The 17,400-nt window shown below is 38.9% G+C and overlaps 1 protein-coding gene and 1 long non-coding RNA gene across 2 annotated transcripts; both read left to right on the top strand.

The window, feature by feature from the left end:
* The first annotated feature begins 1,072 nt into the window (after positions 1 to 1,072).
* On the top strand, positions 1,073 to 5,307 carry elovl8b (ELOVL fatty acid elongase 8b). The gene is made up of 8 exons (XM_078259146.1): positions 1,073 to 1,297; positions 1,384 to 1,441; positions 1,916 to 2,103; positions 2,298 to 2,378; positions 2,537 to 2,593; positions 2,681 to 2,795; positions 4,335 to 4,462; positions 4,548 to 5,307. Exons 2-8 carry the CDS (start codon positions 1,384 to 1,386, stop codon positions 4,710 to 4,712), a joined length of 792 nt encoding a protein of 263 aa, XP_078115272.1. The 5' UTR covers positions 1,073 to 1,297; the 3' UTR covers positions 4,713 to 5,307.
* A 7,570-nt stretch (positions 5,308 to 12,877) lies between these two features.
* On the top strand, positions 12,878 to 15,242 carry LOC144523538 (uncharacterized). Its single transcript, XR_013502518.1, has 4 exons — positions 12,878 to 13,161; positions 13,249 to 13,312; positions 14,890 to 14,984; positions 15,078 to 15,242. It is a non-coding gene; the product is annotated as an uncharacterized LOC144523538 (long non-coding RNA).
* Positions 15,243 to 17,400: the final 2,158 nt, after the last annotated feature.

Raw genomic sequence — 17,400 nt, 5'->3', positions numbered from 1 at the left:
GGGATCCCGAGGCGTTCCCAGGCCAGGTTAGAGATATAATCCCTCCACCTAGTCCTGGGTCTCCCCCGAAGCCTCCTCCCAGCTGGACGTGCCTGGAACACCTCCCTAGGGAGGCGCCCAGGGGGCATCCTTACCAGATGCCCGAACCACCTCAACTGGCTCCTTTCGACGCAAAGGAGCAGCGGCTCTACTCCGAGCTCCTCACGGATAACTGAGCTTCTCACCCTATCTCTAAGGGAGACGCCAGCTACCCTCCTGAGGAAACCCATTTTGGCCGCTTGTACCCTGGATCTTGTTCTTTTGGTCATGATGTTCTTTCCACTTCCGGATAATGGCCCCAACAGTGCTCACTGGAACTTTCAGAAGTTTAGATATTCATCTGTAACCAATGCCATCCGTAGGTTTTTCTACAATAAGCTTGCGAAGGTCTTGGGACAGCTCTTTGCTTTTACCCATCATGAAATGCTTCTTGAGTGACACCTTGGTAATGAGAAACCTTTTTATAGGCCATCAATTAGGACTAATCCAGCTGATATTAATTTGCACTAATAGGTGGCAGGATTGCTTCTTAAATACGACATCTGGTGAAAATTTCATTCCAACAGCCCCCTCGGAAATATATTTACTGGGGAAAATGTTGACACGTTCAATACTTATTTTCCCCGCTGTATTTCATTTTACAGAGGAATAAGTATATATCTGCATTTATCCCTTGATGGATAAGAGGGTGTTTTTATTTTATATGTATATATATATATACGTCTGTGTATACACACACACACACACACACACACACACACATATATATATATATAATGGTCCGAAAATGATACTTTTTTATACACACACACAGAATAATAAAATCAATGGAATTATACAAGCCATAATACATAAGCAACAAATGAAGTAAAATCATGAAGTTGGTCACATTATGGTAGGAAACAGCGCCCTTTGCTGTGCTGAACATGTATTCTGTCAAATATATACTCCCAAACAGGAAGTAAACCAATTACTTTTTCTCCAGTCATTCAAAGTGAGAGGCAACCCTATTGCACCTATTTGCAGTGATTTTCTGTTTTCTGTGGTTTAGTTAAGTCTGTTGCAGCAGAAATGTTTCTGGTGCAGCTGGTCACTGCAGTCTGTCTTTATTCATCCACCCAGAAGATCTGGCTACAGCAGGTGCTGCAGGTTGACCTTTGCTAATACTTATTTGCCAGACAACGTCCAAAGCATAGGTCCAAAGGTTCTCCAGCGTGGTCACTGAAGTGTTGAAACACTGGTTGCAAGGTTTGCATCAGTGAGTATTTTTTTTTTTTTTTTTTCTTTAAAGGCTACAGATTTTTACCTATATTAACTAAATGTTAACTTTCTCTATGTTTCCAGATGGCTTCTGCGTGGCAAAGTGTCGTGTCTATACACCAGAGGATAGTGGACAATGGAGGTATGATGGTGAACAGTCCAGTCTAAAGAACAAGCCTGTGTGTTCGAGTTGGCAGCTGCAGATTGTGCTCCCCCGCTCGTCTTCACAATGACTGCTTTGTGGCTTCTCACATGATTAGCCACCATGATATTACCTTGTGACATATAGGGATGGGAGTACCACGGACCCAAACGTAGGGAGGACCCTTTTGTTGTCAGACGAAAACTGCCTTTTATTTTTCAAGTGCAAATTTATAAATATTTAATGCTTTTGAATTGGGATTTGGTTTACATTCTCAAAACTGCATACAAACTAAAAAACACAAACCTGCAATTTCTTGTGCAGATTAAAACAGAAATGTGTCTTACATCAGTGCTGAAATTTTGTGCAACTCAAGGCAGCTTCTAAAACTTGTAATTCTAGCCAGAGATGTGTCCTGTAATAAATGTGTTCATTTGTAAATAGTCCCTGACACAGAGCTCTATTATGTTCCAGACAAGAGGACAGACCAGTGGCTGCTGGTCTACTCCCCCGTCCCGGTGGCACTCATCTTCCTGGTGTACCTCTTCGTGGTGTGGGCCGGCCCTCGTCTGATGAAACACAGAGAACCCCTTGACCTCAAAGGCGTTCTCATTGTTTACAACTTTGCCATGGTCGGCCTGTCTGGCTACATGTTCTATGAGGTGTGTTTGTGCCGCCTTTTGTTTTCTTTTAATCAGAAAACCAGACCAATGATGAGCACATTGAAGATGGACATATTCGGTTTTACAGGTTTTAGATGCTGCTTCCTGTTAAGAATTTCTATTTTATAATATACTGTAAGTTGTGATATTGGTGGTGTTCAATTTAATGAAGTCATTGTATGAATCTGTTCCAGTTCCTGGTCACATCCTGGCTCTCGAACTACAGCTATCTGTGTCAGCCTGTAGATTACAGCAGCAGCCCGCTGGCAGTAAGGGTAAGCAAGTGTCTCACTACAGTAGATACGTTCAGTCACTTTGGTGTGTTTATGCAGACATTTGGTCTTTCACAGGCTACAAGTGGAATATAATTCACAGTACAGACAGAATGAATACTATCTAAAACTCACATTTCTCCGTTGTTTCTTTCCTCCAGATGGCCAAGGCCTGCTGGTGGTTCTTCTTCTCTAAGGTCATAGAGCTCAGTGACACGGTGCGTATTTTATAAAAAATGTTTGCAATATCAGTGAAATGCAGAGTTGAAACTTTAACAGCCTCCTCTGCTCCTCTCTATGAGCAGCTATTCTTCATCCTGAGGAAGAAGAACAGTCAGCTGACGTTCCTTCATATTTACCACCATGGCACCATGATCTTTAATTGGTGGGCGGGAATCAAGTATGTGGCCGGTGGACAGTGTAAGTCAACTATTTTAGTCATTCACTGTAAGTGCTATAATGATACTGATACTGATATATATATATATATATATATATATATATATATATATATATATATAGTGCATATATATATATATATATATATATATATAAAATAGTGCAAAATATATATATATATATAAAATAGTGCAAAATATATATATATATATATATAAAATAGTGCAATATATATATATATATCAGTATCAGTATCAATTTCATATAAAAAGATAGTAAATTGGTACTTAAAGGAGAAGTCTGGTGATATTCTAAAACGTTTTTTTCAAAGCAACGTTTTTCCAATCTTCTATTGTCCAATCTTGGAAAGCCTGTGCAATTGTAGCCTCCGTTTCCTGTTCTTAGCCGACAGGAGTGGCAGCCTGTGTGGTCTTCTGATGCTGTAGGCCAACTGCTTCAAAGTGCGACATTTTGGGTGTTCAGTCACTCCATAGCGCTGTGGAGATAGGTCTGGCAATGCGATACTATGCGTTCAGAGATGCACTTCTTCACACCTCGGTTGGTTGTAACGTGGTTATTTGAGTTACTGTTGCTTTTCTGTTGGATCGAATCAGTCTGACCATTCTCCTCTGACCTCTGCCATCAACAAGGCATTTTGGCCCAGAGAACTGCTGCTCACCGGATATTTTATATATATATATATATATATACTGTATATAATGCAGATATGGTTTTGGCTAGCTGGAGCTACTGATGCTTGATTATGGAAAAAATCATAATCACAATTATTTTAGTCAATATTGAAATCACGATTACTCGTTGACTTTTGAAAAGATGTTGCCTTCAGTAAACTTAAAAAACATTGAACGAACAGTGAAAACACCTTGAACTGTGAAATTTCCCTTAATACTTTTCCTGTTTGTACTTTTTTTTTTTATTCTGAACAAAATACAACACAAGGGTTTACTGGCAAAACGTAATGTGCCAAATAATAGTTTTTCTCGATAAAATTGTTTTTGTGATCATTACGAGGCGAAATCACGATCAGAATTCGATGAATTGCACAGCCCTAGCTAGAGCTCATCTTCTCCACCTTTTCCTGGGTGTTTACTCTGATGTTTACATTTGAAAACCTTGGCCGGCCAGGCTAGCAAAGTTAGCAGGAGACTGGCAAGTTGATTTTCCGATTCTGATGAGCGACTCATAGCAACGTGCATGGCTTTTTTTTCTCTCAGCTGACTTAAACGGTTTGAATGAAACAGCCCATTTCTAATTGCCAGTGTTCTGTTGATATGTGCTCCCCATCGAGATGTGCTACTTAATCGTTTTGCACTATTTTTGTTAGGGGATTTGATCTATCGAAATGCCCCTGAAAACCCCTGAGTATCAAAATATGCTCCCCATATATTTACAGTAATGGTCCTACATGGAGTGAGTAGTGGTGTAATAAAAAAAGTAGGCCTATGTAGTGGAAACATTATTTGATAGGGGTTTTAGTGTAATGAAATATTCTATCCCTGAAAAGGAGAGAAATTAGATTCCTCTGTTTATATCCTGCAGCGTTCTTCATCGGGCTGGTCAACACCTTTGTTCACATTGTGATGTATTCTTACTACGGCCTGGCTGCCATCGGCCCTCACATGCAGAAGTATCTGTGGTGGAAGCGATACCTCACTTCTCTGCAGCTGGTGAGTGGCCTCCTGCTCTGTATGAGACTATTCAATATGTTAGTGAAGTAAGCTGATCTGAACTTTTCCCTGACTTCCTCTCCAGCTGCAGTTTCTGCTGTTCCTCCTGCACACGGGCTACAACCTGTTCACAGACTGCGACTTCCCCGACACTATGAATGCGGTGGTGTTTAGTTACTGCATCACCCTCATCATCCTCTTCAGTAACTTCTATTATCAGAGCTACCTCAACAAGAAGAAGCAGAAATAAGACGCAGTGGTGAGGTGTGTTACACACAAACACACAAGGGCTTTATGAGAAAATGTTGACAAAGTATTGTTACAGCTTCAGGGATTGTTCCTGTGTCTGCAGTACTCAATAGTGTCCACTAGAGGGAACAACATGCCCACAGGCTGACCTTCTTACACTTCAACACAGTTAAACAGGAATCTGGATGTATTGTGTGTGAAGATCCGACATAATGCCTTCTTAGATCTAAGATCTGTTGATCAATTGTTATAAATTGAAGAAAAAGCATATTGCTCCTCTGATGTTCCTGAAGGGACTTTGAGCGAATCAGCAGTGTCGTTTGATTTGTAATGACCTCATTATAGATAATGTTTTTGTCACTACGTTATGACTAGTCTACATGTTTTACAAGCAGTATGTAAGATAATTGATGAAATGTAAGTGGACAAAAAGTGTAAAGAATGTAACTTTGGATAATAAAGCACAGGCACAAGACAAACACCTGGTTTCATGTCAGCTGATAGCACATGTGAACTGGTGTTCATCTTCCAATCAATATTTAGTATCTATATTTTCATAATAGTGAAAGTGAACATAAACATCTGCTTATTATGTTATGGAAACAAACTTTTCATGTTATAATAGTATGTATATATAAATGTATACTATATATACAGTGCTGTCAATCGATTAAAAAAATGAATCAAGTTAATCACAGTCATGGGCTGTGATTTATCACGATTAATTGCACATTTAAAATACTACGATTTACTTGTAAATGTGCAGTGTTGAAAGAAATGAATGCATGACAAACTGGTTTAAAGAAACAGATTATTCAGCTTTATTATCTCAACCATTAACATGTATCAAACAAGTATTCACTAACAATCTTAATTTGTTGAGGCATCCATATGAACTGCAGACATATTTAGCAATAATCAACAACTGTTACAAAGTAATGTCTGCTACAAAGTCACAAATAGCTTACCTGTAATTTTTTTGCATAGTAACATCTCAACTCAAATGAATGCAGCAAAAAGTAGGCCTATTTTAGAAATAAAATGCCATAATGTATGAGAAGAGACAGAGGGAACACTCTGTACATTCTTGGTTATAGATAATAAGTTCAAACAGTGTGCACCTGTGCAGCATGCCTCCTGTCAACTCAGGCAGAAAGCTTGTTCAGATTTTCAGATGATAAAGCTGACCTGTTCTTCTGCAAAATGTTGCCTGCCAAAGAGAACATTCACTCTCAGTAAAAAAAAAGTACAAACTGTACCTTTAAGGAAGAAAAGCTTGTCACTTGGGTGGTACCCTCAAAGGTACATTGTTGTACCTTGATTCAGAGGAGCAAATTTGTGCCTTACTTGTTTGTACCTTCTAAAGGGGCAATATTGTACCTTTGAGGATCAATAATGTACCTTAAACAAAGGTACAACAAAGTACCCCTGGAAAAGGTACAATTTTGTCCCATTAAGGTACCGCCCCAGTGACAAAGCCATTTTGTACCTTTAAGTGGCAAAAACTTTCCTATTTATTCGTTAAGAAGTGAAATAAAAAAGGCAAACAACTACTAACTGAATTTTAGACATTTATTTTAGTCCTTAAAATGCAAAACAGTTTAATTCACAGATTCAATAATAATTCATCTCACAACCATACGATGTAACATCCCAAAATAAAATGCCACAATGTTTTAGGATGTCATGTCCAATATAAAAAGCATTTAAAAAAAAAAAGTAAGACTTAACTTAAGAAGCATTTCATTGACCAACTGACAACTTTATACTGGCACTCCAAAAACAAAAGCAACAGTGATATCAGAGAATAGCTGCATGGCAGGGAATAAATACAATGGCACCATTTATCTTTTCCTTCTTTCAATTTCATGAACATCACTAATCACTAATCAGAACAGCACTATAGTGCAGAAAAACACAATATAAAAACTTTTTTATCAAAGACCAAGCAAAACACTTTAGCACACCAAGCCAAAGCAAAAATACATTATAAAAACAATACAATCATGAGTCACTTAAAGGATCAACTACATGACGCTGAATGATGTCTGTGTTCTGCATAGAAAAACAAGCTTTGAACTCATCCACAACGCTCTACAACCCTGTTGGAAACGTAGGTTCAAAGTACTGCTCACAGCTAAAACATATCCATCTAGCTTTGCTTGTCCACGTCAAAGTTTGGTTAAGATGTAATTTTGAAACAATTACTGGATGACCATAAGAAACTACCATCAGAGGGACTTATTATCCTTGTTCATGGCATGGAGAAGCATGTTTTTGGAACTGTAGCTGCAATATTGGGAGACAATCTGTCATCTCACATGATAGGTGGATTTACCATGTCTTTTGCTGCTGGTGGAATCTGTAGATACTCCATTGCGACTCACTCTGAGATGAAACAGAACTTTAGTGAATCAGATTTTGTTTTAAGAAATGTTGATGTACACATATACCATTTAGAATGTGTAAAACAAAATCCGGAAAACAAAGGAATGTATGGAATTCGTGGTGGATGTGTATTTGACCAGTTAGATTACTTTGACGTCACAACATCTCTTCCTCCAGATGGCATGCATGATTTCTTGGAGGGTGTAGCACCGTTGGTATTGAGGCTTGTTGTATGTAAAGCTCATCAAGAAAAACATAACTATACAAGAACTAAATGAGGAACTAAGAAAGATGTCCATTGGACAAAATGATAGGACAAATAAGCCTGTGCCTTTCTCAGAAAATATTTTACAGGGCTCCAGTGTTGTTGGATCTGCTCACAGAAGTGGTGTTTATTCCGTCTACTTCCCTTCTTGATGGCACACAGGGTACCTAAAGGCTGCAGTTACTGGCGGATCTATGTATTGTGTCGTGAAATTGCCGACATTGTAATGGCACCGGTTGTAAAAAAAAAGGTCTCTTCCTCTTCTTGACCAATTAGTTTCTGAGTGTTTGTGTGGTATGGAAAAAGAGTTTGGAAAATGTGATAACTCCAAAATGTCATTACTTGATCCATTTTTCTCGTCTAATGTTGTCCTACGGTCCTTTACGGTGCATGAGATTCGAAGGGAAACATCAGCAGACTGGCTGCCCATCCAGTTTGACCACTGCAGGGACCCTTTGAGTGAGCACAGTCCTCCAGTCAGCGACATCGTGGAGTTGTACAGTAGGATATGGTGACGGTGGCTGATCCTGTTTTACATTCATAAAAAAACTACTTTTCTATATATATATATAGTAATAGTAGTGGAGTAACTAAAGTAACTAGTAAATAAAGCTGTAACAGATTAATGTAGTGGAGTAACTAAAGTAACTAAAGCTGTAACAGATGAATGTAGTGGAGTGACTAAAGTAACTAGTAACTAAAGCTGTAACAGATGACTGTAGTGGAGTAACTAAAGTAACTAGTAACTAAAGCTGTAACAGATGAATGTAGTGGAGTAACTAAAGTAACTAGTAACTAAAGCTGTAACAGATGACTGTAGTGGAGTAACTAAAGTAACTAAAGCTGTAACAGATGCTTTAAATAGAGTAAAGGGTTTGAAAATTAAATTCTTCAATACTGTTTGTGAATATAAATTATTACATACTCCTCATTAACATGATTAAAAATGATTCAAAGGGACACTTCACCAAAAAAACATTCTAATTTATTTTGCCATTGTCCCAAAACTTTACAGTTAATTTAGTTTGACAATTATTGAGTTATTGAGTTTGATGGTATAGGTTAACTTGTGTTTCTATATTGAGAGATGACATTTTCTGCTGTGATGAGCATCCACTAATTCCTGCCGTTTTACATTTAAACATTAAGGGACAAATATGTACCTTACACCTCGGAAAGTCCACAATGTACAATGGAAGGTGCATAATTGTACCTTAAAGATACATTTTTGTACTTTTAAGGGAACATTTGCTAAGTTTGTACTTTAGGGAACAAAAATAGACCAACAGATAGATATAGATATATATATATATATGTGTGTATATACATATATATATATGTGTGTATAAAACGCACGTCATTGGGTCCCCAGCAATACATCCACCATGTGTGAAGTAGGTAGGATAGATGGTTCTCTAAGTGTTTGAATGTTAGACACACTCACAGACTGGCAAACAGAGATTCCTTGCTTTATAGTTAGATGAGTCTGTAAGATGTAGTCTATATCCTTGACGTTCTACTTCTGGGACAACCTGGTCTCACAGAATTCCGTGAAATGAACACGGCCCCTTAACTCAAAATCTGTGACAGTTTCACGGAATCGCCGAAAATTCTGTGACGGGCCCACGGATGCGATGCCTACGTAAGTCAATGACAGGCATTATCCGTGGTCTACACACGGATTCCCTGATCACAGCACGATTCTTTCTGCAAATTGGGCTGTGGCAGAGAAGCTGTATAGCTTTGCTATTATTGGTATTTTTAGCCCAATAACCGCTGTTTTAATCAACATTCATTCACCAGATCGTATCATGGTTTATTTGTATTTCTTTTAATGTTATTATTTCGGTCTATTTCGGCTAGAGAAGCTGGATTACTTTGTTGTTTATTTATATTTTTAAAACTATAACGCTACATCTAGCAACATATTTAGATGTTATCATAGTATACATTTCTTTATTTTAATAATATTATTTCGGTCTTATTACCGGTGAAATATTACAGTATGCTGTAATACAGAATATTACGATATGATCCGAGCTACTGACACGCATTCAAAGCCGATATCCCACAATGCAATGCGGGCATTCATTCACAGAATCAGACAGCGATCAGCGGGTCTTTAACGCCAGTATCGCTTCAATGTACATATATACAATCAGTGGTTTAGTCACCAGCAACAACACGTTGCTCAGCTTTGTTCCAGTAAGTTATGCACCGTAATAACGTTTAAAAAAATCCGCGCAATACTCCGGAAGTGACGTGGTATGTGCCGCTCGGCGGATAAGAAGATAAGAAATACATAATATTCGTAATATTGATGTTTTTGTCTAACGTTGTATTTGAGGATGTAAACAATGAAGATATTAATAATAATAAAATACAGTTTCATGTATTTGTCTCATGTACTGTTTGCTCGGCCGGGCGACGGGCGGCGGCAATCTGAAATGGAATGAAGCCAGCAGCCACGGCAGACAGCAGAAACGCAGGAATCAAACATGTCCCACCACCCACCCCGGAAGAACTACAAGTGCACAAGCTTTGTAACATGTTCTGGGGCCCCTCTATAGTGGGAGTTGTAGTTTTTATATATATTGGTATATTTCTCATAATTAGAAGTTGGTAGTGTAGAATTTTGGATACACCCTGGGGTTTTTTGGGATGGGGAACACACTGGTGTCATCAGATTTTAAAAATATAATCGTTGAATAGGTGAAAATAGCTTATTACCATATTTGACAGTGCTTACAGTGGGTACACTTTACCCACTTTATCTACATGACAGCTGAGGTCCAGAGCTTTCTATAACAGCTGGTCCTATGTGTGTAGCACCTTCTGTTGCTAAATGACAAGCCTTCAAAGATGGACTGGGTTCAAGGTTCAGAGGTCAATATTTCAAAGCAGGAGTAATGTATCCTCTTCAGACTGACATATGTTACTGTCCAGGTTGAGAAGTTTCCAACGATGTCTTTGCTATAGTCCTACGACAACGTTTTAATTTTTACTATATCATGGAGACCATGTTGCAGTCAATACTTTATTGTCCCCAGAGGGATATCTGCCTTGAGTTCAAATGCTTCACACATAACACTTGACATATTGTTTTATCATACAGCTGACATATAATTACAATAAAAAACATAAACAAAGTGATATGCAGCCATACTGAAGCACATTATCAGCCACAATCTATTGCTCATCTTTCACAAACAGTGACAAGACCTACACACAACCATATGCATTATATCATGAAGCTATTCCACAACCAGCCTTAAGCAACATTATTTAAATATAATTGAATTTAATTGAATTTAATTGAGGTAGGTCCAAATAAGGCCTATAGTTTAGAAATATTTAGTTTACATTGGGGTGCCAGCAGTTTGTGAAATAAATGCCAAAACACATGTTGTATATGTACACAAACAAAGCTACATCTCTGTAAACACAAACCTCAGCAACAATCTGCCTATCCTTTTCATTTCCTGAAATGCTTCCTAAAACTCGTCCCTTCTTAATTTTGAAGGCTATATGGCTACAAGCTGTAACCATGGTGATTGATATGAGGATCATCTTCTGAATATAATAATTAATATGTTAGGCCTACCATAAATTGATATTTCAAAAAGTCAGTTATTTGCTCATTTTGTGTTTCTCTGTTCTGTGCACCATCCAATATTACCAGGTTCATATTGTGGAATCTGTTCTGTATGTCTGAATGATAAATGGTGCTAATAAAAAAGTCATTTAAAACAACTAATAATGCAGTGTGATGTTAAATCAAAGTAAGTCCCACACATACATATGCTCATGTTTTTTTCCCTTTAGTCTTTGTTATTAACATTCATCAACCACAAAATTAGATCCAGGGTACAAGCGTGCCGAAATGGGTTTCTCAGGAGGGTAGCTGGCGCCTCCCTTAGAGATAGGGTGAGAAGCTCAGTTATCCGTGAGGAGCTCGGAGTAGAGCCGCTGCTCCTTTGCGTCGAAAGGAGCCAGTTGAGGTGGTTCGGGCATCTGGTAAGGATGCCCCCTGGGCGCCTCCCTAGGAGGTGTTCCAGGCACGTCCAGCTGGGAGGAGGCTCGGGGAGACCCAGGACCAGGTGGAGGGATTATATCTCTAACCTGGCCTGGGAACGCCTCGGGATCCCCCAGTCGGAGCTGGTTAATGTGGCCCGAAAGGGAAGTTTGGGGTCCCTGCTGAGCTGCTACTCCCGCGACCCGACCCCGGATAAGCGGATGAAGATGGATGGATGGATGGATGGAACCACAAAATTAGAAAATTGCATTTTTAAAATAACGATGCATGGAAAATAAAATTAAAAATTAAAAATTCTCACGTAGGCTACAACGTGCAGCAAGCTTTCACAGACGCTGTACGGTAATTACTACGTCACTTCCGGAGTCTTCAGCTGATTTGATTTGTTGTCACAATACATGAGACAAATACATGAAACTGTATTTTATTATTATTAATATCGTCATTGTTTATATCCTCAAATACAACATTAGATAAAAACATCAATATTACGAATATTATGTATTTCTTATCTTCTTATACGCCGAGCGGAGTATTGCGCGGATTTCTTTAAACGTTATTACGGTGCATAACTTACTGGAACAAAGCTGAGCAACGTGTTGTTGCTGGTGACTAAACCACTGATTGTATATATGTACATTGAAGCGATACTGGCGTTAAAGACCCGCTGATCACTGTCTGATTCTGTGAATGAATGCCCGCATTGCATTGTGGGATAAGACCGAAATAATATTATTAAAATAAAGAAATGTATACTATGATAACATCTAAATATATGTTGCTCGATGTAGTGTTATAGTTTTAAAAATATAAATAAACAACAAAGCAATCCAGCTTTCCCTGGATAGACCGAAATAATAACATTAAAAGAAATACAAATAAACCATGATACGATCTGGTGAATAAATGTTGATTAAAACAGCGGTTATTGGGCTAAAAATACCAATAATAGCAAAGCTATACAGCTTCTCTGCCACAGCCCAACTGGCAGAAAGAATCATGCTGTGATCAGGGAATCCGTGTGTAGACCACGGATGATGCCTGTCATTGACTTACGTAGGCATCGCATCCGTGGACCCATCACGGAATTTTCAGCGATTCCGTGAAACTGTCACAGATTTTGTGTTAAGGGGCCGTGTTCATTTCACGGAATTCTGTGAGATCAGGTTGTCTGGGATTGCTCCGGTGCCTCAGGAAATTCCGCCGGATGCATGTATTTTCCGAAACAGCAACGGCCAATGGGGAAGCTTGAACTCAACCAGCGTCATCACTCACTTCGACTAATGGTGTAACTTTATCACTCACTCACTCAGCGACAGACTTTCATGTTTATAGGGCTGGCCCTACTGCAGTCCAGCTAAAAATCATAATACTGCAAGTCGGTCACATTATGACCGGAAACAGCCCCCCCTGCTGTGCTGAACATGTACCTGATCCTGTCCAAAATAAAAGAATACAAACAGGAAGTAATCCAAATCTTGTCATTACTTTAAGCAAGGTTGCTCAGGTGGGAGGCAACTTGGCTTTCACCTATTTGCAGTGTTTTCGTTTACTGTGGTTTAGTTAAGTCTGTTGCAACAGAAATGTTTCTGGTGCAGCTGGCCGCTGCAGTCTTTATTCATCCCTCGCAGAATATCTGGATTTGGAGGCAGTGGGTGCTGCAAGTGGCCCTTAAATATGCAAGAAAACCTACTGTCCAAAGGTTCTCCAGCATGGTCCCTGAAGTTAACTGTTGAAACAGTGGTTGCAAGATTTCTATCAGTGAGTAGATTTTTGTTTTTAAATGCTGCAGATTTGAATGTTTTTTTTTTCTTCTTATTTTGTTCATTAACGTTCTCTTGGTTTTAGTGTCCAGATGGCTTGTGCGTGGCAAAGTGTCCTGCCTGTGCATGCAGTTTAGTGGACAATGGAGGTATGATAATGATTATTTCTAATAAATATTCAATCCAGTCTAAACAACAAGCCTGTGTGTGTGAGTTAAGAGCTGCAGATTGTGCCCCCCAGCTCTACTTCACCTTGACTGCTTTGTGGCTTCTTACATGATTAGCCACCATGACACTTTTATAAATGATATTATCTTGTTACAGTAGTAGACATATAGGAGTGGGAGGGGAGAAACACAGACCCAAGCATAGGGAGGACCCTTTCATTGTCAGAAAAGAAAACTGCCTTTTTTGTCTCAAATGCATAAATGTTTGATTTTGATTTGGTTTACATTCACAAAACTGGCCGCATAACTTGTCTGAGCTGAACCAGAACAAGACAAACTGGATATACCTGTAATTTCCTGTGCAGATAAAAACTGTCATAAGGTGGATTTTATATTTTTATGTTCTTAAAAGTGACAAGTCTTCATCTGTACTGAGTAGTCATTTATATTTTTGTTACTTTATTTCTTTTTTTATATATTTTATTTCTGTGAAGCCACAGTATTGATTTATTGGATTGTTGTTTATCCCTTTTGTTCTTGGGGATACACAGGGTGGAGAGGGAGCAGTGGGGAAGAATACAATATGTATTTCTTTGTTCAGTAGGAACAAATGGTTTTTGGATTAAGTGCCACAGACAGGTTAGGGGAGATGGACTAACACATTATTGGTTATGGTCCTTTTTTGGGATTTATTGACAATAACAAAAAAACTAAAGAATAACACCAACTATAGAAAAACATTTTTATTTATCCCTTATTTAACCAGGAAGGTCCCATTGAGATAAAAACAATCTTCTTCAGGGTGTCCTGGTCAAAACAGCAGCATAATCAGTTTCACATAAAAAACAAACAACAAAACATCAGATTTGTAGATGTAGTGCTAAAGTCGCTGACATTTTATATTCTTCCTGTGAAAAGACCAAAATTAAACAATGAAGTTTTGTCTGTGAAGCCAAGGCCTGTTATTTATTGTTCCTCTGTGTCATGACTTCCATTGTTTGGAGTCCACATTGACATGATAGCATCACGCAGTTGCTGCAGATTTGTCGGCTGCACCCATGATGCAAATATGTCGTCCACATTCCAAACCTGCTCTATTGTATTGAGATCTGGTGACTAGGGAGGCCATTTGAACACTCATGTTCAAGAAACCAGTTTGAGATGATTTGAGCCTTGTGACGTCTTATCTTCCTGGCAATAGCCAATAGAAGATAGATTAGAAGGGTACACTGTGGTCATAAAGGGATGGGCAGGGTCAGCAACAATACTTGGTTAGGCTGTGGCGTTTAAACATTGTTCAGTTGGTACTAAGGGGTCCAAAGTGTGCCAATAATATACACCATTAAGCGTTAATGAGCAGTTGAACAGCACAAGGGTACCTAAATAAAGTGGCCGGTTATTGTATATTTCTGATCTGTTTTTCAAAAGTATCTGTTTTTCAGTATGTTCTCTGCAGCTGGTGAGTGGCCACCTGCTCTGTAATGAGAAGAATTGTGACTGCACATACAGTATGTTTTGGAAGTAAGCTGATCTGAACTTTTCCCTGACTTCCTCTCCAGCTTCAGTTTCTGCTGTTCCTCCTGCACACGGGCCAAAACCTGTTCACTGCGATTATCAGAGCTACCTCAACCAGAAGCAGAATTAAGATGCAGTGGTGAGGTGTTATACACAAACACATTGGGGCTCTATGAGAGAAAATGACATAGTATTGTTGTTGTTGTTTGTTGATATTTTTCTTGATCTGCAGGAGTCACATGTGTCCACTAGAGGGAACAACATGCCAACAGCCTAACCATTTTCCCATGGTGCTCGTGGTCAGTGTGCTACATTGTGGCCAAATTGTTACAGGGATAGTCAGTGGAAGTGTCTATAATGTGAATTCCTGGATATTAAATGTTCATCTGTAATTTTCTGTTGTGGTCCCGGTAATATTTGTTTCTAAAGTGTACTGAAGCATAGACTGTATATAAAGCTAGTCTCCACTTCCTCCCACTGTACAGATGTGAAGCCACAATATCCCCGATACGGACACTGGCATCTTGTATTTTGGGGCCAGAGTCTGCCAAGTAGTGATTGGGTGGTGGAGCTGTGGTATCAAAGTCCTGGCCACACACCCGCATACAAATTGCGAGTCAATCACAGCTGTCAATCATGTCGTTTTACCCCATTTTCATTTATTTTTTATAGCATCACTTCATCAATAACTTATCAGAGGAATTCACACTTGGGACAAACATCAGCACGATAAGAACTACTAAAAATGACAGAAACCATCTTTAGGAAAACTTTATTTGAAGTGTACTTCAAATATAGTGATTTTTTAGTTTGACCTATGTCCTATCCGCTAACATAGAGGGGGTGGGGTTTATGACCTATACTGCAGCCAGCCACCAGGGGGCAATCAAAATATTTTGGCTTCACTTAAAAAGTCATACCACATAGTCTCGCTTTTACCAGTCCACACAGTATTCCGGGATGGGAGAAAAACATGCTCTGGTTTATTGGCATTTCTTTAAACCAATCACAATCGTCTTGGGCAGCGCTAAGCGCCGCACGGAGCAACGGGGCCTCTGCAAAATAGCCTCTGGAAGGATAGTGTTCCTTATAAATTGACCGGAGTTTAAAATGCCAACACAAAGAAAGCGAAAGGTAACGGATAGGGCTGAAACGATTCCTTGAATAACTCAAATAATTCGATTACAAAAAAATCGTCGATGCAAAATGATTTGCTTTGAAGCTTCGTTAAATCAATGTTACCAACGTTGTATTGCTGACGGACAGTGTTTCCACACGGATCATTATTATTGTCGCACACCAGACGCTGCTTAGTCTGCTGGCAGCTTACATGCTGAGCGTGAAATAGTGAGGGCTAAGAGAAGAGACGGAAGGCTGGAGAAAAGCGACAGAAAGTGTCCAAGTTTGAATCGGTTCAAGCGTAGTTAAAGCGAAAACTCTGTGCAGTGTATCTGCTGCAAAAATCAAACTAGCTTACCACAATAATATACGACATCAATCTTCAGCATCTCAGCAGAAAACATCGAGTCTAACTTAATCATCCCATTCCACGAAGTGAACCAGACAAAAGTAAATCCTGAGGTTGTGAATGATGAAACTACAAACACAACAACTACCAAAAGCAAAGACAAGAAAATACGTTGCAGTGACCACAATTTGATCTAAAGAGAGCCGACTTGTTGACCATCTCGTTGGAGAAACAGCTGATTGTTGCGCTGCTCACTCTTCACGGAGAAACAGTTGATCGAGCGATCTACTAGTATAAGTGTAACAGGCTGTGTGACATTGTGATAAATATTATAAATTAAAATAGATTGAGTATAATTAATATTTACATATACTTACATATAGGCCTATATACAGATCAGTCTCAGGTTGAAACCTGTAGTTCTGAAAGTTAAGTTGCACAACTTAAGGTAATGTTTATGTATGTTTAATGTATGCCTTAGTGTGAGTTGATGTGTCATTTCAGAAAATGTTTTCTTGAAACATTTACAATGTTCACTTAAATGCACTTCATATGTTTAGTTTTGAGAGATGATATTGTAAGCAATGTGACAATAAATCTTGCTTTTTCAAAATGTATCAAACTACTGTTTGTGTATAGTAATGAAACAAAAGTATTTCTTATCCGATTACTCGATTAATCGATGGAATAATTGGTAGAATACTCGATTACTAAAATAATCGATAGCTGCAGCCCTAGTGACGGACATCCGGCAGAAATGAAAGACATTCGTCGGAATTCCCGGCGGCACCTGAACAATCCCGGAAGTGGAACGTCATGGATAAAGACTACATATCACATGACATGGTTAAGCTATGTTTGAGTCAAATAATTAAGGACTGCTTTAAATTAATTTAATAAATTCAATATAATCATCAATATAACAGCAAGATAACTTTCCTGTTTCAAGAGACCAGGGCTGAAGTTGATGCTTACTTCGGGGCTAACCCTCTTGACTTCTCCCACCCAGCAGCTGGGAAGCAGGACACAGTTTCTTTACCTGGGTCTTGGAGCTCACCTTCTCCACCTTTTACTCAATGTTTTACTC

The sequence above is a fragment of the Sander vitreus genome, chromosome 9 (assembly GCF_031162955.1).
Source record: "Sander vitreus isolate 19-12246 chromosome 9, sanVit1, whole genome shotgun sequence".
In the NCBI taxonomy this organism is placed as follows: domain Eukaryota; kingdom Metazoa; phylum Chordata; class Actinopteri; order Perciformes; family Percidae; genus Sander; species Sander vitreus.
This window is presented reverse-complemented; position numbering and strand designations above follow the sequence as displayed.

Excerpts from the sequence above, each read along its gene's own strand:
- elovl8b (XM_078259146.1), top strand. The coding sequence starts at position 1,384 with ATGGCTTCTGCGTGGCAAAGTGTCGTGTCTATACACCAGAGGATAGTG. Across the intron at positions 1,442-1,915 it reads GAGGATAGTGGACAATGGAG|ACAAGAGGACAGACCAGTGG; the intron begins GTATGATGGTGA and ends ATTATGTTCCAG. Across the intron at positions 2,594-2,680 it reads TCATAGAGCTCAGTGACACG|CTATTCTTCATCCTGAGGAA; the intron begins GTGCGTATTTTA and ends CTCTATGAGCAG.